Source organism: Corylus avellana, chromosome 2 (genome assembly GCF_965113065.1).
Source record: "Corylus avellana chromosome 2, dhCorAvel1.hap1.2, whole genome shotgun sequence".
NCBI classification, from domain to species: Eukaryota; Viridiplantae; Streptophyta; class Magnoliopsida; order Fagales; family Betulaceae; genus Corylus; species Corylus avellana.
The window spans coordinates 4184044-4207615 of record NC_142491.1 but is presented as its reverse complement, the minus strand read 5'-3'; the positions used below and the strand labels follow the sequence as shown (position 1 = coordinate 4207615).

Genomic DNA, 23572 nt, shown 5'->3' with positions numbered 1-23572 from the left:
ATCCAAATTTGCGTTTCTGGAGGCTATAATCATGTATTTATAGCCCCAAGACTCCTAAACCTAATTAAACTAAGAACTAAAGTCAAAATTATAAATCAACGAAGCGTGTCTGGACGAGACATAACCCCTGCCCAGATAGGTAAATTAAAACACGCGTAAAAAGCAAAATAACATAGTGGTGTCCGGACACGATTTCCATGGAGTTCTTTGTAGCCCATTTTGACATAGTAAACATTGGAATTAGCCAAACCTAAACATAACTTTGTAGATCTTTGAATTAGCTTTCCAACGCCACCAAACTTGCTCGAATCTGAAGTCTGAAACTCTAGATATGGCATTTTTAGTAGGCTCATCAGGTGCAAATCATCACTCTTTTTTATCGAATCCTTAGTTTTCCGGTCTACATTAGTCACCCAACTGGTATAATTACCAGAATCAAGTTTGAGGATAGCATTTTGGGTGGATAAAAGAAGAGGAGTTTGTTGCGGCCATTGAAAGGATGAAAATAACTAAGCTTGTATGATGAAGAATCGAAAAACATGGCGTTGGCCTAGAGTGGCTTTGATACCATGAAAACTTTTGTGATGTTTTATTCAAAAGTCTTAAAAGATACAAGTACAACATACAATGACTTATATACACTCTGAGTAACCTAATTAAATACAAATGAATAACATAAAATAATACAGTTAATATTTGCCATATGGTGCATATGTCTTCTTGGAGTGCAAGGCATTCATTGGCTGCAATACTTTCCTTATGAGAAATATTTGATCATAAGCGATATGGATGATTGGAGACCCTTGTGATCCTGTTATGTGCATATCTGGGATCCCATGTTGAGTTTGTGTTCTCAATCTTCATGGATCACTAGTTTATTGATTTGGTCTTGCCGTGATCATCCTAAGAATCCTTTGTTACACCCTTTTCCACACCTGCCTTGTATACTTTAACGAAAGATGTATGTGTTTCACTCACGCGTAAGAGACACATGAAAATTTTATAGACTTAGTTAGAGAAATTAATTTACACAAGTAGAACATATAAAATAAAGAAATATCTCTTTATTTATTTCACTTTTTGAGAGTTACATCTTATTTAAGGAGACACGTCCTTTTACAGCTTATTTTAGAAGGAACTTCTTGAACCAATAGCTAGAATCCTTGGGGTGTCTTTTCAAATTGTCCTTAAAATCCACAAAAGTGATGCCAAGCTTAAGGAAGTAACTACCGCCCCATTCAAAGCTGTCAAGAAATGACCATGAATAGTGTGCCTTCACGTTTGAGCCCTCCCTGCACAAAATTTAACAATTAATATCCACAATCAAAATTGAGATGAAAAAAATGCTCTACTGGTTTATTCACTAATGAACCTTTGTCAAATCGCTTTTTATGGTTTAAAAATTATCAATTTATTTTATAAGGTTAGAACCATAATTAAATAGATTTTTTTTTTATCCTACCTTTTGTTGATACCAAGTCATATTCAATAAAAGATGACATGTGTCTTGTTTAATAAAAATATAAAAAACATAATTTTATAAATGTAGGTATAAAAATAAAAAATAAAAAATAAAAAACTCTAGAAAAAATGGTTCTTTATTTATTTTTTGTTGCTTTATATTTTATTTATAATTTTTTAAACATGTGTCATCTTATTTTTACTTTCTTTTTTGCTATTTTAGAAAATAATATTTACATACGACCAGGAGAACACCTAGCATTCCCCATCTCTTAATATGTGAGAGGCACTTGTATTTTATATAGTATGTACTTCTACCAAGGTTTTTAGTAGCATTACTAATAAAACGTGTGCTTCTTACATGTTTAAAAAATACTTGTCACTTTTTAGAAGACAAGTTGTAAAAACTCTTACCATCTCATTTGTATGAAATTTCTGTTCAAAAACTTTTTTTTTATTAAAAATAGTATTCTATTTTTTTAGCCCATGGATGATATTTAATTACAAACACTAACTTTTTTTTTTTTTTTCTTTGTATTTAATACTTAATGACAAACACTCACTTGATAGCTTTTGTAAGAGATAATAAATGCAGGTAATAGTATTTGATCCTATCACTATCATTAGTGATATCTATAATATCTGGATCACCGATTCCTACAAAAAAAAAAGAAAAAGAAAAAAGAATATAATAAATACGATTATCAATACATTTCTCAAAAAACAAAAATAGTATTAACAATACTAATGCACATAAAAATAAGAAAACAATTACACTTACCCTCCCCAATCTTAGATCTACAACCTAATTTACAACATCGCTTCAACATTTTAAAAAGAACGGTATAACAATTTGGTAGGGTACATGAACTAAATTGATAAATTTGAGAAACATGACAAATTGAGTGGTAGATTGCACGTGTTTTCCCAAAATAAAAAAAATAAAAAAAATTGGTAAATAAATATTAAGAGAGAAATTTTTATACCGTTCTCTGTTATGTATACAACGGGATTGTTGTATTTTTCTTTTATGTATAGAAGAAGCTTTCGTAATCCCTCTGGTTGGATGAACCCCTTCTGCAAAACCATTTAATTACACCATATTGGTTTAGTAAAATGGCATATATTTGCAACATAACACACAAAAATATAAAAATGTCCACCAAGGGAGGGAATAAGAGCCTCTCAATTTCTAGTGAAATTGAAAAGATCAACTCTTTAGTTAATATTTTATTTTGTTGAATATGACTGTGTAAAATGTAATTTGAACATTAAATGAAGAGAATCCTAATATTGATACCGAAGGGAGAGAAAGTTTATGTGTGTGCTTACATTAGTGGTTTTGGCTTGCACATCAGTCCAAAAAGTGACGTTGACACCGTTTGCTGAGGGAAGAGTTTCTACATAACCTGCAGAATAATAGCTTATACCAAGAAAATCAAGGGACCCTTTTAACAAGTTGGATTGAGCTTCAGTGAATTTTGGTAGTCGATTCCCCAATACAGACTTTATTCCCTCGGGATAGTCACCAAATATAACTGGATTGACAAACCTACCAATATTGTGAATGATTAACCGCATGGATAAAGTAGTTAATATCATTTTTTTAATTATTAAAAAAGGTTTTTTTACAAGAATGTATCTTACAACACTCACCATCCAAACAAAAAGTCCATATATCTAGAGGCGGCCTCGCGGCTAGAAGATGTGTTGTATTTTGGCTCCATCCAAGTGCTATATGCTGCGACCCCAATTTTTCCCTTTTGATATGGCTGCACACATTAATATTAATTTAATCACAAGAGGTCCAATATATCATATTCATATTTATTCTAATATTTAGCCCCTAAGCTTACTATTAGTAACAAATCTAAATGGGCTGGTAGAGGCCATGACTCTTTCATTTTACAAAAACAAAATTGTCACATAGTATCAGAGCCAAAATCATGGTGGATGTTTGTATTTTTTAAATCTGTCACATGGTATGAGAGCCAAGATCCTGAGTTCGAAACTTATCTCTATAATTCCTTCTCATTTGAATTAATATTTTATGTGTTGGACTTTACTTATTAAGCGAGAGTTTGAGTCCTCATGTGAGGGAGAATGTTAAGATATCAATTAAATGATTAAATTCATTTATGACTATTTGCTTAATTTTTTGTTGAACGAAATAATTAACAAGGTGCACTATCATCATCCTTCTAGTTTGCTTTCTTTTTCATCTTTTTCAATACAAACCTGATACTTGTCCTTGTATAATTTCACAGCGGCTCCATGAGCAAGAAGCAAGTTATGGCCGACAATGTAAGGTTCAGTAGCGGAGTTACCGGCGGCGGTGCAATTTGGGACGTAACTTGAACATCTTCCAGGTGGAAAAGTAGAAGTGCTGTACCCATTGACGCTTGTTGAAATTGGTTCGTTCATTGTAGCCCATAACTTGACTCGATCACCAAAAGTTTTGAAGCAAAAATCCGCATAATCTTGAAAATCATTCCTATATATTCATAAAACAGGACAATCACATTTATTGATATGGTAAAATTATTTTTTTGAACATTGGAGTGTATGTTTTTTTTGTTGAAATGTTCACTTACACAAAGTCGGTACTTAAGGGTCCATCATAATCATCTTCAAGTGCTTGAGGAGGATCAAAGTGCATGAGAAACACTAATGGCTTGATACCTACCCACAATATGAAATTTCATAAGGACAAGCATGTATAGATTACAAAACACTTTTATGCTTGTTTTAGTTTGTTCAAAGTAAAGATTTTAAAAATACTTTTATGTTTTCAAAACCCAAAACTTTATTTATTTATTTTTTTAAATTTTTTTATAAAAAAATATATCATTGACATACAATTTAAATTAGAAAACAATTAAAGAAATTTTCAAAACCATCATCTAATATATCCTAGGTCATTCACTTATGTATTTGAGAAATAACATTTTTTTGAAGAAATTGACATGTATAGAATTAGAAATAAAAAAATATACAGATAAAAAAAAAAGGAAAAAAAAGAGAGGAATTTGACCATTGGATAAGAGCTCGTTGATGAGGTCATTGTAGAATTTGACACCTTGTGAGTTCACTCCCCCGCTTACTTTGCCCTCTGTAACATAATTGGAGCTATTAGATAATTACAATGAATTTTTATATTAATGGTACTCATCATACATGATTAATCATATATTAAGCTATGATCTTACTTGGTAATACTCTGCTCCATGAGATAGAAAATTTGAATGAGTCTACTCCAATCGTTTTCAACAGTTGTACGTCCTCCTGTTGAATATTTGAATATTTCGATTATCAAAAGAAATATATATATATATATATATATATATATATATATATATATATATATATATATATATATATAGAGAGAGAGAGAGAGAGAGAGAGAGAGGAACATGCATTCTACCTTATATCGATGATAAAAGTCACATGCTACATCTGCATTTTTAGCATCAGGACTATCCGCAATTTTTTCTGCCAAGCCACCAAGTAAATGTGTCAAAAAAATTGAATAATAATTAGGAAATGTTAAGAATTCCAAACTTGTTAGAATATATGGCTTATGAACACCATAATAGAGCCAAACTATCATTATAATTACATTATCTCAAGCTTTTAACTTGCAATAGTTTTGTTATATTGCAACTGTGAGTAAGTCACTCGATGCCATTTGAAATGAAAGCTGTTTTAAAAAGGACACATATACGTACCCCAACTACTATGGAATGAGTGTGTAAAATGATATCACTCAATCATTTAAGTGTGAGTTTGAAATTTTCAATCAAAATGAGCCAAATTTTCTTCACTATTTCTACTAAAGCCATACATCAAAGCTTTATTATTATTATTTTGTTTTTGGGAGAGAGAGACCTGGATGATTTTTGATGAAAGTATCCCATGTACTAGGTCCCCTGCCATCGATATTTGTTGCTCCTTCAATCTGTCCAAAAAAGATATAATGTTCAAATTATATGTGTTTTTCCTTTTTCTATTTGTAATTGGCACGCAAGGTATAAAGATATAATGTTCAAATTATATGTGTTTTTCCTTTTTCTATTTGTAATTGGCACGCAAGGTATAAATTATCATGCAGAAGGGGATGACCATAGTGGCTAATTTGTCTGGGCATGACTGTAGTAATAGCTACCCATTGGGACAGGATGAGCCTAAAAGGTGGGCACATCATAAGCTCCCTTAAACTCGATTGAGCCGTAGTTTGATATAGCCTCATCAAGGCATCGGTGAAACCGAAGGTGATTTATACTAGTCATGAATGAAATTCTCATTGCAAGGGTCGAGCCATGCCCTAATGAATGCTAAATGAAGCCTGAAAGTAGTTCATGTATATATACATACCATGAAAGCAGCTGTAGCTGTTCCAAATATAAAATCAGCAGGAAAACTGGTCCGATTGAAATGTATCGAATCATTACTCAGTTTTGCACTTACAAAGCACATGGAGGCCAAGGCCATGGCTAGGAGGGAAAATAGATAAGGACCTTGGTGACCTGCCATGTCTTTGTTTGTTTGTTTAATGCTTGATAGCTTCAAGCTCTCTTATATAAGTTTTGAATGGGTGTTCAATCTCCGCTTATTTCAAATTCTGGTTGCTGTTTCGATAACAAGTTTCTATTTTTATATTTTCAAAACTGCAAAACACATTTCATTTGCAACACACATCTTTTGAAGTTTGTTATGAGAATCAAAACAGGTGAAAACAAAAACACTAAAAACAAGAAATATGGAAACAACTATACCAATATTCTGTTTAATTTGTTTGGCAAATTGGTTTTTTTTTTTTTTTTTTTTTTTTTTTTTTTTGATTCGATTGTTTTTATTGTTTCTTTTTTTTTGGTTGTTGCTAAAAATGGTTTGGCAAACTGTTTCCAAAAATAGTTTCTGAAAACAGAAAACATTTTTTGTTTCAGACTTCTGCAAAATTCCTTTCAAACAAATTTCCACTAATTAGAAGAAAATAATAGAAACGTAAATTTTCCAAAAATGTTTAACATTAACAAAGTTTTATTTAGAGGCAACTTATTATCTCAATTAGGTTGGAAAAAATGTGGAAAAAAAAAAAAAACTCCCTTAATGAATCAACACATGGCAAAAGAGATAAAATGAAAGACTAGAAGTTTTTTTATTTTGTTTTTAAAAAATAGGTAATGTTATTTAGTAGAATGTTATACAATTGCAATACAATTAGGATGACTTGTTAAGTTTATATTCTCAATAGTTATGTATACTCATACCTTATGGCAAGAGAGAGACTTTATAATAATATATATATGACGGGCTGACTCACTCACTACGTGACTTAGGCAGGCACCTAAGGCCCAGAATAGAAAGGCCCCCAATTATAATATTGTTGATACATAGTATAAAAAACAAATTAAGACAGGTTTGTCCAAAAAAACCAAAACAAAAGAAGAAGAAAGCATTATCTCACCCTTTGGGAGACCGAGATTCTAAATCCCATGAAAAAAGCAATGCAAGGCCCCGAAACACAAATGATTCTGAAAAAATAAAATAAAATCAAATCAAATCAATCTTGTTCTTTGAACAATATGTATTCAGCAGATTACCAAAACCACTCCCTAAAATGAGTTCCAATTTTTTCCAAAACCCAAAGAAGTTGGAGGCACAGGAGCTATTGCCCTACAAGTCTCGTTTGTGTCACTCTTATCTCACTCCAAGGATGATATGGTTCTTAAAATCACCAATATTGGGCTACCAGCCAGCTCTTGCATCCGGACTCTCTGCCTCAACCTTCGCCAATCTCTTGCACCCATTGGCCCAAGTTAAAGACACAGTGACCTAGCTACAACACTAGTGAGGCATTTAACACCGTAATGGGTTATTATGGACGATCTGATACTCTCTTTCAGATTTATGACTTCCCTCCATTTTTCTTTTCTTTTGCGCTGAGAGTTTGAGATTATGGTTGATGATTTCTTTTTCTTTTGTACTGAGGGCATTTCATATATGTGGTTTGTGCTGTCGGAGAGACAAAGATAAAAGGTGGTTTAATTTGTTTTTGGTTTTGTTGGGTTTTAGTTTGTCTTTTGTTTTCTTTGTTTAATTTGTTTAAATTATAGATTTCTCTCTTTTTCGGATAGGTGAAGTGTCAAAATTATCATGTATTTGGTAGCATATGAAAAACATGTAATTGCTTCTTTTAATAGCATGTGATAAGTGTTAAAAGGATATATATATATATATATTAAAGCTTTCTCTTTAATTTCCTTTTTGAGACAGATGTGCAAAGCCTGACGTACGTGGTGGCAACCTTGATCACGAGGTGCAGCAGTGAGGAGTTGAACCTCCTTGCATTTATCGCAAAAAGAATATGAGCACGTCACAATGCTGTGGTGCATGGGGGAGAGTTCACTAACCCCAACAGGACTGTCCAAGAAGCAGGTGCAACACTCCTTCAATTTCTTCAAGTTTCTGGAAGAGGAGTGGACCTGAATGAGACGCTGTAAGGGGAACCCACTGTCCTGGAAAAATGGAAAAACCCTCCATTTGGCCTTTACAAGGTGAACTGGGATGTTGCCGTGGACAGTCACAAAGATTACCTGGGCTGTGGAGTAATAGTCTGGGATCAAGAAGGCTTCGTCATTGCCGCTCAAAGTAAGAGAATCAACGTCCTCCAAGAACCGATGATTGCGGAAGCCATGGCAGCCCTAGAGGCAGTGGAACTTAGCAGGAACTTGGGGTTACAGGACATTATCCTTGAGGGTGATTCACTACAGGTTGTCAAAGCCTTTAGGGACTAAGGTAGAAATTTGAGACCCTATGGCCAGATTGTGGATGATGCCTGCTTGAGTCCGGAGTATGCGGAGTTGGATGACACTCCGTAGTTGGATGGTATGTCATGTGAAGTGGTATGCAAATACGGTAGCTCATGACTTAGCGAAATTCGGACTTACCTGCCCCACTGAGCACAATTGGATGGAGGATATCCTCGGTTGTAATCTTAATATTGTTACCTTAGAGCAATCTGCTCTCCTTATTTAGAGCTTTTGCTCTAGTTGTTTTATTTCTTTTTGGAGGAATAAAAATGATCAATTTTTCCCCAAAAAAAAAAAAAATTCCTTTCCGTTTCTGAACTTCTTGTAATTCTCCTTGTTTAAGCAACTCTACGCATCCCTTGTTATAAACATGAGAACAACTCGTCTGTTTTTTTTGTCAATGCAACCAAATCAAAGCTTCTCAAAATTAAATCTTTCAATATGCACATGCATTTTTAATAGAATTTTACCCAACTTTTTTTATGTTCTTAGTGACTGAACATTAGTGACGTGTCAAGCATGTTGACACATCACTAAAGTTTAGTGACATGTCGTTAGTGTTGTGTGTGGCGGGCAAAAATAAGGGTGATACTACTAGGACTTTAGTGGCGTACATGCTGAAAATTTACACGTCACCACTTTAGCGACATGTCAATTTTCGGCACGTTACCCCCCCCCCCCCACCCCTCCTCCCCAAAAAAAAAAAAAAAAAGGGACGTGTCACCAATTGGAGACGTATCAATTTTGGTACGTCACCTTTTTTTATTTTTTTTTATTTTTAATGATGTGCTACAAATTGACACGTCACTAAAGTTTTATATATATAAAATTTTTTTCCCGAATTTGTTTATATTTTTCTATTTCTTTGAAATGCTATTTGTGTTGCATTATGGGGCATGTCATGATATAAGAACTCAAATTTCACTTAATTAACCAAACAAAGCCTAAACCATGAACTAAAATGAAGTTGGTGTGAAAAATTAATGTGAATAATAGTTTTAATTTGTGTTGCAAGACAAAATCTATCGTCTAACTACAGAAACCTCTGGTTTGTCATGGCATCAGAAGGATAAAAAATTGGTATTGACACAAATTATTATGAACACAAAATCCGGAACTACAACAGAAAAATCAACCAGAAAAATTAACCATTAGAGTGGAGGATGTCCGTTCCCCAAGTGGATTCAACCTGAAAAATCAAATCAAACTCAGAAAAATTTCAAAAACCCAAACCCAGCAGCAAACAAAAAAAAATCAAAATCCCAAACCCAGCAGAAAAATAAATAAAAGATCAAAGGTATATATATGTATATACCTGTCGGAGAGAGATGGCCGGAGGGAGAAAGCTAGACCGCCGGAGAGGGAGAGAGAATGGCATCCGAGAGGTGATTTCGTGTTGGGAGAGGGAGAGGGAGAGAAGAAGAGAAGAAGAAGAAAGAGGCAGAAGAGAGGAAAAAAAAAAAATCAAAGATGATCTTTGTACGCCTGCTGCCAACATAAATACTGGATCCCATACAGACTTTAGTAACGTGCCAAAAGTGGCACTTCACTAAAGAAAAAATTAATTAAAGATGATCTTCCTATATATTCCATGTAGACTTTAGTGACGTGCCTCACTAAAGAGAAAAAAAGGAAAAAAAGAAGATGATCTTCATATGCCTGTAGCTCCATGCAGACTTTACTGACTTGCCAAAAGTGGCATGTCACCCACCAAAGGTTGCCACTTTAGTGACGTACCAGCATTTGACACATCAGTTTTTTTTTTTTTTTTTTTGGTGACATGCCAACACTTGACACGTCACTAATATTTAGTGACGTGTGAATATTGACACGCCACTAATAGTTTTTTTTTTTTTCAAATAATAATCATTTAGTGACGTGTGAATGAATAGTGACGTGTCAATTCACACGTCACTAATGGATTATTATTATTATTATTATTATTTTTATTATGAGTGACACTAATTAGTGACGTGTCACTGTTCACACATCACTAAATAGTGACGTGTAAATTTTGACTAAAAAAAAAGGTGTGAAAAATTAACACATCGCTAAAGTAGTGACGTTTTTTTTGGGGGGGGGGGGGGGGGGGGGGTGGTAAGGGAGTAGACATGTCAACAAATTGGCCATCCATACAAAAAGTCCATATTTTGGCTCAACCCAAGGACCATATGCTGTGACCCCAATTTTCCCCTTTTGATATCATTGCACACATTCATATTAATTTAATCATAAGAGGTCCAATATCTCATATTCATATTTATTCTAATATTTAGGCCCTCAGCTTACTATTAGTGACAAACCTGAGGGAGGCTGGTAGAGGCCATGATTTTTTCGTTTTACAAAAACAAAAAATTGTCACATAGTATTAGAGCCAAGATCGCGGTAGATGTTGGTTTGTTATTGAGAGGATCGATCAATTCAGATTCTATACTTAATTAATGATTTTAGTTTGTTAAAAGTGTGTATGCTGCAATTTTATAATTTTTGTTTCTTTTTGTACTAGTGAGTACATGTTATCTTATTAATATATCAATATTGATACATATTTATAAGTTTGACAAATAAAATTGATAACTTTTGAACTTTGATGAACGATTAAATAAAAGTCCATTACTCCGGATCACAATAGTTGTCTCTATCTTTCCATTAAAAAATGATTTTTTTTTTTCCTACAATCTAGGTTGTAGGAACTTCTACAACCCCACCTCTAAAAAAGTGACATATATTTCGTTTTTTTTTTTTTTTTTTTGACATGTCCACAAAAGGGGAGAGGGGGAGGGGGAAGATGATTTGAACTAGTAACCTCCGCTTCATGAGGCGTGCTCCCCAGTCAATTGAGCTACCCCTTGGGGAGGACATATATCCCTTAAGGAAAATGCTACGGTTCCTCTTGTGGTTCTCCTACTGTTCTCTTGTTCGTATGTAGATATTGTTTTTAAGAGTTTTGACTTAACAAAATTCTCAAACAGTTCATATTTATTATGCAATGGATAAATTCAGGTGAACCTTGAAAAATCATCAACAAAGATAACATGATATTTATAGCCATTGATTGACTGCACTGGTGAAGTCCAAATGTCAATGTGGATTAATTCTAAAGGTTGAAGAGACTAGAAAGACATGAGTAGAAGCATGAAATGTCTGCCTTTTGCTCTTGCCTAATTGATAGTTGACACAAGTCGATGTTTTATTAAATCAAAGATGGAAACAAGGAGAGATTCGCCCTTAACAACATGGTTAACAATATCCGATGATGGATGGCATAATCTAAAATAGCACAGTAAGGGTGGTCCTTATTCCAATCAAAGTTATAAAAGTCTTCGTCCCTTTTAGAAGATTCCTTCCTAGCCGCAGTGGATACAAGCCATTTTCATTCTTCTCCTCCAAGAGTATTGCATGGATTAGGCTGCCCTTGATATAAGAATGAGATGAAGTTAGAATGAAGTAACAAAAATTATGAAGGCAAAATTTTTGTATGAAAACAAGATTCGCAGAAGCTTGGGGGCAATGCAGTATATTTTTGAGTTTAAATTTTGAGTTAGGAGTGTGAAATAGAGTTGAGCCAGTGTTTCAATTTGGAGACCAGGCCCTTTGCCTATTACCACCTTCTCTGTCTGTTGGAAGGGTTGTTGAATTTGCAGGTTCTCTAGCAGATTGGTAATGTGAGCATTTGCTCCACTGTCTGCTAGCCATTGTTGTTCTTCATAGGTAGAGTTGGTGTGAGCAACCATAGCTGCTAGTTGTGTGGGTGGATTCTTTACTTGAAAGGCATAATCCATCCGATGATAGCAATCAATGGCCAAGTGGTTAGTCCTACGACTCCTACCACAAATCTGACATGATGCTCTTGAGCCATGAGGGAAATTACTACCTTGATGTAGAGGACCTTGGTTATACTACCTGTTGAGAGATTGATTCACCTGGTTGTGTAAAGCAAACCCACAACTATACTGTTGATTGGTGAAAGGAGAGTGGCCTTGAGGAGGGCCTCTATTGTACTATGAGGGACCACAATTATATTGCTGAAAATATAGTATAGGTGTTGAGAATCCATTGCTAGGTCCTGGTGAAAAGCTTCTCTGTAAAAATTTGTGATTGAGGAGAGCTTTGCCTTTGGACAATTGAGAATTCATGGTGTTGAGGTGCAACAATGCCACTTTGCTTACTTGAAAGGCCCTTAGAACATGCCTTGTGATGTGCGATTTTGAATGCCATAAAAGGTTTTGGCTTCCCTCACTGGACACCAATTGGTTTTTAAATAAGATAGTCAAAGGCCCAATCCAGAAAATAGTATCAGAGCCAGGGTCATGGGTTCGAGTCGCGGGAGTGTCATGTTGAGCAAGGGATTGTTGAGGTGGAACAATGCCACTCGGCTCACTTAGACAACTCCTAGAACATGCCTTGTGATGAGTGATTTTGATTGTCATCAAAGGTTTTGGCTTCCCTCACTAAACACCAATTGGTTTTTAAATGAGATGGTCAAAGGCCCGATCCAATACATGGGTCTGTGAGCAATTAAAGCAAAGGTGCAATGGTCGCTTGATGCTGCTATTGAGTGAATGACATTTCATGGCTAAGGCGTTCATCCTTGATGTCTTTAATCCTGATCTCATTTACTTGAGTGTGTAAGGACTATGTTGTGATAAAATGAGTGAAGGACGGGTTCAAGCCATTATGTATTGAATAGATTATTTCCTCATCAGGTATAGGATTACCTGCTGCACAGAGCTGGTGCGCCAGTAGCTTGCTGGTTTGTATGTAGTTTGCACATGACTTTGGTCCCTAAGACAAATTTTGGAGTTACTTCTTTAGATGAGAGATGCGTGATTTGAAATTTGAGGCAAATTTGGTAGCTGAGGCAGTCCATGCCAGATGTGAGGTATTCATCCCATAAACTGTGGCAAAAACCTTCTTTGAGAGAGAGATAGTGATGATACTTAGGAGGTATTGGTCATTTTTGTTCTAAATATGGTATTCGGGATTAAGAATCTCCTTGCCTTCAACATCTATTATCTTTTTCTGAGGGCGCGGTTCTGAACCATCAACAATACACATCTGGTCATGGGTGCACAATATAGGGTGTATCTGTGTCACTCAGGCAGTGTGACTTAGTGGGCTGCAGCGATTAACAACATTAAGTAGCGGATAGATATTTCTAGATCTTGATTCTATCAATGGATCTATGAAATCTTCTTGAAAACCTAGATACTTTATAGGTTTTGAAATTAAAATGAAGAAGAAACTCAACTCTGAGTAATTCTTATTAAACAAACTCAATAATAATCCAAATATGCGTTTTTGGAGGCTATAAGCATGTATTTATAGCCCCAAGACTCCTAAACCTAATTAATCTACGAATTAAAGGCAAAATTGTAAATCTACGAAGTGAGTCCAAATGGGACATACCCCTTGTCTAGAGAGGTAAATAAAAACGCATGTAAAAAGCAAAATAACATAGTGGTGTTCGGACATGAGGAATCTGTGTCCGGACAAGATTCCAGGGAGTTCTTTGCAGCCCATTTTGACCTAGTAAACCTCGGAATTAGGCAAATCTACTGAAACGTGACTTTGTAGATATTTGAATCCGCTTTTCAACTCCACCAAGCTTGCTCCAATTAGAGGTCTAAAACTCTAGATATGACATTTTTAGTAAGACTCATCAGGTGTGAATCGTCACTCTTTTTTATGGAATCCTTAGCTTTTCGGTGTATATCATCCTACCCAGGTTGGAGAGAATTCGCCCTCAAATTCACATCCTCATCATTAACGTTCGTAGGGGTTAATTTCCACCCTACATCATTCTCCCTATGTTGGAGAGAATTTGTCCACGAATTCCGCCAGTTCTTTCCATGGTCCTTCGGACGCCCCGTCAATTCATTACATTCTCCTTTGCTCTTTAAAAGTACAATAATGTAACATCCTGATATAACAAACATTCCCTTAATTACCACAAGAATGTGAATATCATCTTGAACGTCCTTTGTAATAAGTCGACATAATGCAATCTTCACACGTAATCCACTTATTCTCTCCCATTCATGGGCCATGAAGATCTCCTAAAAGGGATCAACGATCTCTTTTGTTTTAAACACCATATTCTTCTCCGCATAAAAATCATCAAAAACCTTAGCATCAATGGAATTTGATAAAATATGTTCTACCCCAAGGAAATCAACTTCGTTAACATCCACATCAAAGACTTCACTTTTAAGGCTTTTATCAAGCACATGATGTATAGAACTCACATCTTCGTCGGGATAGGTGTCATAGATTGGTGGAGAGGCCCAATCTACCGAGAAATCTTCCTCAATAAATCCATCTTCCTCATCCACATCCAATTGACTCCAAATTTTCGCCGCCTCTCTAGGCACCTTCTTTTTGTCGATTTTTTCTATTTTTTCTTTTTGGGTGTCGAGCTTCACTCCTGCGTCTCGTGATATAGCATGGGCTTGTGCCGTTGGAAACTCCTTCCGCACTCCGTGCCCTACATAAGGATTGACAGGTTCACTCTCAATGATAGATTTGTCTTCCGCCCCCGTATACCGCGGTCTTGGTTGACGACGAAGTCCGTTGTGACCACCCACGTTGGAAAAGAGGGTAACGAGGCCGCGAATTGATCCCTTATAGCTGTAAGTTGTTCCTCCATGTGTTGCAAACGAATCGCCGGTTGCTCCTTACGTGTCGTCTTCGTGTGCACGTTCACTTCGTTCGTGTCTACACAACGGTTGCCCCTCCCTATTCATGGAAAGTAACTTAGGCTCTGATATCAACTGATGCAGCATGACTTAGTAGGCTGCAGTGAATAGCAATATTAAGCGGCGGATAGGTATTTCTAGATCTTGGGATCTAAGAAATCTTCTTGAAAAGATAGATACTATTTAGGTTTTGAAGGAAAACAAAGAAGAAACTCAACTCTGAGTAATTCTTATTAAACAAACTAAATAATAATCCAAATCTGCGTTTCTGGAGGCTATAAGCATGCATTTATAGCCCAAAGACTCCTAAACCTAATTAAACTACGAACAAAAGTCAAAATTATAAATCAACGAAGCGTGTCCGGACGGGACATACCCCCTGCCCAGATAGGTAAATAAAAACACGCGTAAAAAGCAAAATAACATAGTGGTGTCCGAACATGAGGAATCCGTGTTCGGACACGATTTCGATGGAGTTCTTTGTAGCCCATTTTGACCTAGTAAACATTGGAATTAGACAAACCTAAACATAACTTTGTAGATCTTTGAATTAGCTTTCCAACGCCACCAAGCTTGCTCGAATCCGAAGTCTGAAACTCTAGATATGACCTTTTTAGTAGGACTCATCAGGTGCAAATCATCACTCTTTTTTATGAAATCCTTAGTTTTCCAGTCTACATTAGGCACCCAACTGGTATAATTACCAGAATCAAGTTTGAGGATAGCATTTTGGGTGGATAAAATAAGAGGAGTTTGCTACGGCCATTGAAAGGATCAAAATAACTAAGCTTGTACGATGAAGAATCGAAAAACATGGCGTTGGCCTAGAGTGGCTTTGATACCATGAAAACTTTTGTGATTTTTTATTCAAAAGTCTTAAAAATACAAGTACAACATACAATGACTTATATACACTCTGAGTAACCTAATTAAATACAAATGAATAACATAAAATAATACAGTTAATATTTGCCATATGGTGCATATGTCTTCTTGGAGTGTAGGGCATTCATTGGTTGCAATACTTTCCTTATGAGGAATATTTGATCACAAGCTATATGGATGATTGGAGACCCTTGTGATCCTGTTATGTGCATATCTGGGAACCCATGTTGAGTTTGTGTTCTCAATCTTCATGGATCACTAGTTTATTGATTTGGTCTTGCCGTGATCATCCTAAGAATCCTTCGTCACACCCTTTTCCACACCTGCCTTGTATACTTTAACAAAAGATGTATGTGTTTCACCCACGCGTAAGAGACACATGAAAATTTTATAGACTTAGTTAGAGAAATTAGTTTACACAAGTAGAACATATAAAATAAAGAAATATCTCTTTATTTATTTCACTTTTTGAGAGTTACATCTTATTTAAGGAGACACGTCCTTTTACAGCTTATTTTAGAAGGAACTTCTTGAACCAATAGCTAGAATCCTTGGGGTGTCTTTTCAAATTGTCCTTAAAATCCACAAAAGTGATGCCAAGCTTAAGGAAGTAACTACCGCCCCATTCAAAGCTGTCAAGGAATGACCATGAATAGTGTGCCTTCACGTTTGAGCCCTCCCTGCACAAAATTTAACAATTAATATCCACAATCAAAATTGAGATGAAAAAAATGCTCTACTGGTTTATTCACTAATGAACCTTTGTCAAATCGCTTTTTATGGTTTAAAAATTATCAATTTATTTTATAAGGTTAGAACCGTAATTAAATAGATTTTTTTATTCTACCTTTTGTTGATACCAAGTCATATTCAATAAAAGCTTAATGACAAACACTCACTTGATAGCTTTTGTAAGAGCTAATAAATGCAGGTAATAGTATTCGATCCTCCCACTATCATTAGTGATATCTATAATATCTGGATCACCGATTCCTACAAAAAAAAAAAAGAAAAAGAATATAATAAATACTATTATCATTACATTTCTCAAAAAACAAAAATAGTATTAGCAATACTAATGCACATAAAAATAAGAAAACAATTACACTTACCCTCCCCAATCTTAGATCTACAACCCAATTTACAACATCGCTTCAACATTTTAAAAAGAACGGTATAACAATTTGGTAGGACACATGAACTAAATTGATAAATTTGAGAAACATAACAAATTGAGTGGTAGATTGCACGAGTTTTCCCTAAAAAAATAAAATTGGTAAATAAATATTAAGAGATAAATTGTTATACCGTTCTCTGTTATGTATACAACGGGATTGTTGTATTTTTCTTTTATGTATAAAAGAAGCTTTCGTAATCCCTCTGGTTGGATGAACCCCGTCTGCAAAACCATTTAATTACACCATATTGGTTTAGTAAAATGGCATATATTTGCAACATAACACACAAAAATATAAAAATGTCCACCGAGGGAGGGAATATGATCCTTTCAATTTCTAGTGAAATTGAAAAGATCAACTCTTTAGTTAATATTTTATTTTGTTGAATATGACCGTGTAAAATGTAATATGAACATGAAATGAAGAGAATCCTAATACTGATACTGAAAGGAGAGAGAGAGTTTATGTGTGTGCTTACATTAGTGATATTGGCATGCACATCAGTCCAAAAAGTGACGTTGACACCATTTGCTGAGGGAAGGGTTTCTGCGTAACCTGCAGAATAATAGCTTATACCAAGAAAATCAAGGGACCCTTTTACCAATTTGGATTGAGCTTCAGTGAATTTTGGCAGTCGATTCCCCAATACAGACTTTAGTCTCTCAGGATAGTCACCAAATATAACCGGATTGACGAACCTACCAATATTGTAGGATAAAATAGTTAATATCATTTTTTTAATTATTAAAAACGGTTTTTTTTTTTTTTTTTTTATTATTATCTTACAACACTCACCATCCAAACAAAAAGTCCATATATCTAGAGGCGGCCTCGCGGCTAGAGGATGTGTTGTATTTTGGCTCCATCCAAGTGCTATATGCTGCGACCCCAATTTTTCCCTTTTGATATGGCTGCACACATTAATATTAATTTAATCACAAGAGGTCCAATATATCATATTCATATTTATTCTAATATTTAGCCCCTAAGCTTACTATTAGTAACAAATCTAAATGGGCTGGTAGAGGCCATGACTCTTTCATTTTACAAAAACAAAATTGTCACATAGTATCAGAGCCAAAATCGTGGTGGATGTTTGTATCTAACACCGAACTACCCAAACTATTCTCATCCTTTCCTCCTATTTCTCTATTTATATTTTATTTTTTATCTGTCACATGGTATGAGAGCCAAGATCCTGAGTTCGAAACTTGTCTCTATAATTCCCCCTCATTTGAATTAAATATTTTATGTGTTGGACTTTATTTATTAAGAGAGAGTTTGAGTCCTCACGTGAGGGAGAATGTTAAGATATCAATTAAATTATTAAATTCATTTATGACTATTTACTTAATTTTTTGTTGAACGAAATAATTAACAAGGTGCACTATCATCATCCCTCTAGTTTGCTTTCCTTTTCATCTTTTTCTCTACAAACCTGATACTTGTCCTTGTATAATTTCACGGCAGTTCCATGAGCAAGAAGCAAGTTATGGCCGACAATGTAAGGTTCAGTGGCGGAGTTACCGGCGGCAGTGCAATTTGGGACGTAACTTGAACATCTTCCAGGTGGAAAAGTAGAAGTGCTGTACCCATTGACGCTTGTTGAAATTGGTTGGTTCATTGTAGCCCATAACTTGACTCGATCACCAAAAGTTTTGAAGCAAAAATCCGCATAATCTTGAAAATCATTCCTATATATTCATAAAACAGGACAATCACATTTATTGATATGGTAAAATTACTTTTTTGAACATTGGAGTGTATGTTTTTTTTGTTGAAATGTTCACTTACACAAAGTTGGTACTTAAGGGTCCATCATAATCATCTTCAAGTGCTTGAGGAGGATCAAAGTGCATGAGAAACACTAAGGGCTTGATACCTACCCACAATAAGAAATTTCATAAGGACAAGCATGTATAGATTACAAAACACTTTTATGCTTGTTCTAGTTCATTCAAAGCAAAGATTTTAAAAATACTTTTATGTTTTCAAAACCCAAAACATTTTTTTTAAAAAATATATATATATCATTGACATACAATTTAAATTAGAAAACAATAAAAGCAATTTTCAAAACCATCATCTATCCTAGGTGATTGACTTATGTATTTGAGAAATAACATTTTTCGACAAAATTGACATGTATAGAACTAGAAATAAAAAATATACAGATAAAAAAAAAAGGAAAAAAAAAGAAAAAGGAATTTGACCATTGGACAAGAGCTCGTTGATGAGGTCATTGTAGAATTTGACACCTTGTGAGTTCACTCCCCCGCTTACTTTGCCCTCTGTAACATAATTGGAGCTATTAGAGAATTACAATGAATTTTTAGATTAATGCCACTCATGTTACATGATTAATCATATATTAAGCCATGATCTTACTTGGTAATACTCTGCTCCATGAGATAGAAAATTTGAATGAGTCAACTCCAATCGTTTTCAACAGTTGTACGTCCTCCTGTTGAATATTTCAATTATCAAAAGAAAAAGAATATATATATATAGAGAGAGAGAGAGAGAGAGAGAGAGAGGGGGGGGGGGGGGAGAGAGAGGAACATGCATTCTACCTTATACCGATGATAAAAGTCACAGGCTACATCTGCATTTTTAGCATCAGGACTATCCGCAATTTTTTCTGCCAAGTCACCAAGTAAATGTGTCAAAAAAATTGAATAATAATTAGGAAATGTTAAGAATTCCAAACTTGTTAGAATATATGGCTTATGAACACCATAATAGAGCCAAACTATCATTATAATTACATTATCTCAAGCTTTTAACTTGTAATAGTTTTGTGATATTGCAATTGTGAGTAAGTCACTCGATGCCATTTGAAATGAAAAGCTGTTTAAAAAAGGACACATATACGTACCCCAACTACTATTGAATGAGTGTGTAAAATGATATTACTCAATCATTTAAGTGTGAGTTTGAAATTTTCAATCAAAATGAGCCAAATTTTCTTCACTATTTCTACCAAAGCCATACATCAAAGCTTTATTATTATTATTTTGTTTTTGGGAGAGAGAGACCTGGATGATTTTTGATGAAAGTATCCCATGTACTAGGTCCCCTGCCATCGATATTTGTTGCTCCTTCAATCTGGCCAAAAAAGATATAATGTTCAAATTATATGTGCTGTTCCTTCTTTTTGTTATTGGCAAACAAGGTATAAAATATCATGTAGGAGGGGGTGATCATAGTGGCTAATCTGTCCAGGCATGACCGTAGTAATAGCTACCCATTGGGACAAGATGAGCCTAAAAGGAGGGCACATCAGACGCTCTCTTAAACTCGAGCCATAGTTTGATCTAGCCTCATCAAGGCATCGGTGAAACCGAAAGTGATTTTTACTAATCATGAATGAAAATTTTCATTGCAAGGGTCGAGCCATGTCCTAATGAGTGCTGAATGAAGCCTGAAAGTAGTGCATGTATATATACATACCATGTAAGCAGCTGAAGCTGTTCCAAATATAAAATCAGAAGGAAAACTGGTCCGATTGAAATGTATCGAATCATTACTCGGTTTTGCACTAACAAAACACTTGGAGGCCAAGGCCATGGCTAGGAGGCAAAATAAATAAGGACCTTGGTGACCTGCCATGTCTTTGTTTGTTTGTTTAATGCTTGGTAGCTTCAAGCTCTGTTATATAAGTTTTGAATGGGTGTTCAATCTCCGCTTATTTCAAATTCTGGTTGCTGTTTCGATAACAAGTTTCTATTTTTATATTTTCAAAACAGCAAAACACATTTCATTTGCAACACACATCTTTTGAAGTTTGTTATGAGAATCAAAACAGGTGAAAACAAAAACACTAAAAACAAGAAATATGGAAACAACTTTACCAATATTCTGTTTAATTTGTTTGGCAAATTGGTTTTCGTTTTTGATTCGATTGTTTTTATTGTTTCTTTTTTTTTTTTTTGCTAAAAATGGTTTGGCAAACTGTTTCCAAAAATAGTTTCTGAAAACAGAAAACATTTTTTTTGTTTCAGACTTCTGCAAAATTCCTTACAAAAAAATTTCCACTAATTAGAAGAAAATAATAGAAACGTAAATTTTCCAAAAATGTTTCACATTAACAAAGTTTTATTTTAGAGGCAACTTAATAGTTATGGATAAAAAAAAACTCTGTTAATGAATCACACATGGCAAAAGAGATAAAATGAAAGAGTACAAGTTCTTTTTTTTTTTTTTTTTTTTTTAAAGATAAGTAATGTTATTTAGTAGAATGTTATATGATTGCCATACAATTAGGATGACTTGTTAAGTTTATATTCTCAATAGTTATGTAAAATTATGGTAAACATCACGCCCGGCGTGCGGTGATTTATTATTTTAAAATAATAAAATAATAAAATTTTATTATTTTGTTATTTTAATTATTTAAATAAAAAAAATAAAAAGAGAAGAAGAAGAAAGAAGCCTAGCGTGCATGAACAGTCATGCATGCCGGCGTTCTTAGAATCATGACCCTATAATAATATATATCTGATGGGCTGACTCACTCCCTACCTGGCTTAGGTAGGCACCTAAGGCCCATAATAGAAATGCCCCCAATTATAATATTGTTGATATATAGTATAAAAAACAAATTAAGACAGGTTTGTCCCAAAAAAAACATTATCTCACCCTTTGGGAGACCGAGACTCTAAATCCCATGAAAAAAGCAATGCAAGGCACAGAAACACAAATGATTCTGAAAAAAAAAAAAAAAAATCAAATCAAATCAAATTAATCTTGTTCTTTGAACAATATGTATTCAGCAAATTACCAAAACCACTCCCGAAAATGAGTTGCAATTTTCTCCAAAACCCAAAAAGTTGGAGGCGCATGAGCTATTATCCTACAAGTCTCTCTTGTGTCAGTCTTATTTCACTCCAAGGATGATATGGTTCTTAAAATCATTAATATTGAGCTACCAGCCAGCTCTCGCATCCGGACTCTCTGCCTCGACCTTCGCCAATCTCTTGCACCCATTGGCCCAAGTTAAAGACACGGTGACCTAGCTACAACACTAGTGAGGCATTTAGCACCGTAATGGGTTATTATGGACTCGATCTGATACTTTCTTTTAGATTTATGACTTCCCTCCATTTTTCTTTTCTTTTGCGCTGAGAGTTTGAGATTTTGGTTGATGATTTCTTTTTCTTTTGTACTGAGGGCATTTCATATGGTTTGTACTGTCGGAGAGACCAAGATAAAAGGTGGTTTAATTTGTTTTTGGTTTTGTTGGGTTTTAGTTTGTCTTTTGTTTTCTTTGATTAATTTGTTTCAAACGTTTTGCGCTGAATGTGCACAAAAAAAAAAAAAAAAAAAAAAAAGTTGTTTTTCGGTTATTGATAATTATAGATTTCTCTCTTTTTTGGTTAGGTGAAGTGCCAAAATTATCATGTATTTCGTAGCATATGAAAAACATGTAATTGCTTCTTTTAATAGCATGTGATAAGTGTTCAAAGGATATATATATATATTAAAGCTTTCTCTTTAATTTCCTTTTTGAAACAAAAGTGCAAAGCCTGACGTATGTGTTGGCAAGCTTGATCACAAGGTGCAGCAGTGAGGAGTTGAACCTCCTTGCATAGTTGCATTTATCGCGAAAAGAATATGAGCACATCACAATGCTGTGGTGCATGGGGGAGAGTTCACTCACCCTAACAGGATTGTCCAAGAAGCAGGTGCAACACTCCTTCAATTTCTTCAAGTTTCTGGAAGAGGAGTGGACCTGAATGAGACGCTATAAGCGGAACCCACTGTCCTGGAAAAATGGAAAAACCCTCCATTTGGCCATTACAAGGTGAACTGGGATGTTGCCGTGGACAGTCACAAACATTACCTGGGCTGTGGAGTAATAGTCCGGGATCAAAAAGGCTTCGTCATTGCCACCCAAAGTAAGAGAATCAATGTCCTCCAAGAACCGGTGATTGCGGAAGCCATGGCAGCCCTAGGGGCGGTGGAATTTAGCAGGAACTTGGGGTTATAGGACATTATCCTTGAGGGTGATTCACTACAGGTTGTCAAAGCCTTTAGGGACCAAGGTATAAATTTGAGACCCTATGGCCAAATTGTGGATGATGCCTAGTTGATTCTAAGGAGTATGCGGAGTTGGATGGTATATCATGTGAAGCAGGATGCAAATATGGTAGCTCATGTCCTAGTGAAATTCGGACTTACCTGCCCCACTGAGCACATTTGTATGGAAGAAATCCTCGATTGTAATCTTAATATTGTTACCTTAGAGCAATTTACTCTCCTTATTCAGAGCTTTTGCCCTAGTTGTTTTATTTCTTTTTGGAGGAATAAAAATTATCAATTTTTCCAAAAAACAAAAAGGGAAAAATACATTTTACCCCCCTTGAACTATCCACCCATTTGCACTTTGACCTCCAATGTTTAAAAAGTGACACTTGACCCCCCCCAAACTTCTAAATTGTTGCAATTCGACCATTCTGACTTTTTTTCTTCCCAAAATGCCCCCATCCTAAGTTTTTTTTTAAAATAATAATTAAAAATTAAGGGATGGCTGGCC

General features: G+C 35.0%; 2 protein-coding genes across 2 annotated transcripts; both read right to left on the bottom strand.

Annotated features, from left to right (window-relative positions):
* Positions 1-1123: 1123 nt before the first annotated feature.
* LOC148587213 (beta-glucosidase 12-like) lies at positions 1124-5994 on the bottom strand. The gene is made up of 12 exons (XM_088512965.1): positions 5836-5994; positions 5350-5419; positions 4886-4953; positions 4671-4746; positions 4496-4573; positions 4056-4143; positions 3700-3955; positions 3118-3233; positions 2794-3013; positions 2448-2538; positions 2025-2118; positions 1124-1292 (listed from the first exon to the last, which is right to left on the bottom strand). Exons 1-12 carry the CDS (start codon positions 5992-5994, stop codon positions 1124-1126), a joined length of 1485 nt encoding a protein of 494 aa, XP_088369091.1.
* Positions 5995-16367: 10373 nt separating this feature from the next.
* Positions 16368-20646, bottom strand: LOC132173740 (beta-glucosidase 12-like). The gene is made up of 12 exons (XM_088512967.1): positions 20488-20646; positions 20073-20142; positions 19608-19675; positions 19423-19498; positions 19248-19325; positions 18829-18916; positions 18473-18728; positions 17830-17945; positions 17484-17732; positions 17165-17268; positions 16756-16849; positions 16368-16536 (listed from the first exon to the last, which is right to left on the bottom strand). Exons 1-12 carry the CDS (start codon positions 20644-20646, stop codon positions 16368-16370), a joined length of 1527 nt encoding a protein of 508 aa, XP_088369093.1.
* Between the last annotated feature and the right edge of the window lie 2926 nt (positions 20647-23572).

What these genes read in the sequence shown, in the direction of transcription:
- LOC148587213 (XM_088512965.1), bottom strand. Translation starts at nt 5,994, where the DNA reads ATGGCAGGTCACCAAGGTCCTTATCTATTTTCCCTCCTAGCCATGGCC. An exon ending in ACTTTTATCATCGATATAAG is followed by an intron (nt 4,747 to 4,885) that starts GTAGAATGCATG and finishes AATATTCAACAG; the next exon opens with GAGGACGTACAACTGTTGAA. An exon ending in TCTCTTACAAAAGCTATCAA is followed by an intron (nt 1,293 to 2,024) that starts GTGAGTGTTTGT and finishes AATTTTGTGCAG; the next exon opens with GGAGGGCTCAAACGTGAAGG.
- LOC132173740 (XM_088512967.1), bottom strand. Translation starts at nt 20,646, where the DNA reads ATGGCAGGTCACCAAGGTCCTTATTTATTTTGCCTCCTAGCCATGGCC. An exon ending in TATACAAGGACAAGTATCAG is followed by an intron (nt 17,946 to 18,472) that starts GTTTGTAGAGAA and finishes TAATGTGTGCAG; the next exon opens with CCATATCAAAAGGGAAAAAT. An exon ending in CACATAAACTCTCTCTCTCC is followed by an intron (nt 17,269 to 17,483) that starts TTTCAGTATCAG and finishes ATGGTGTAATTA; the next exon opens with AATGGTTTTGCAGACGGGGT.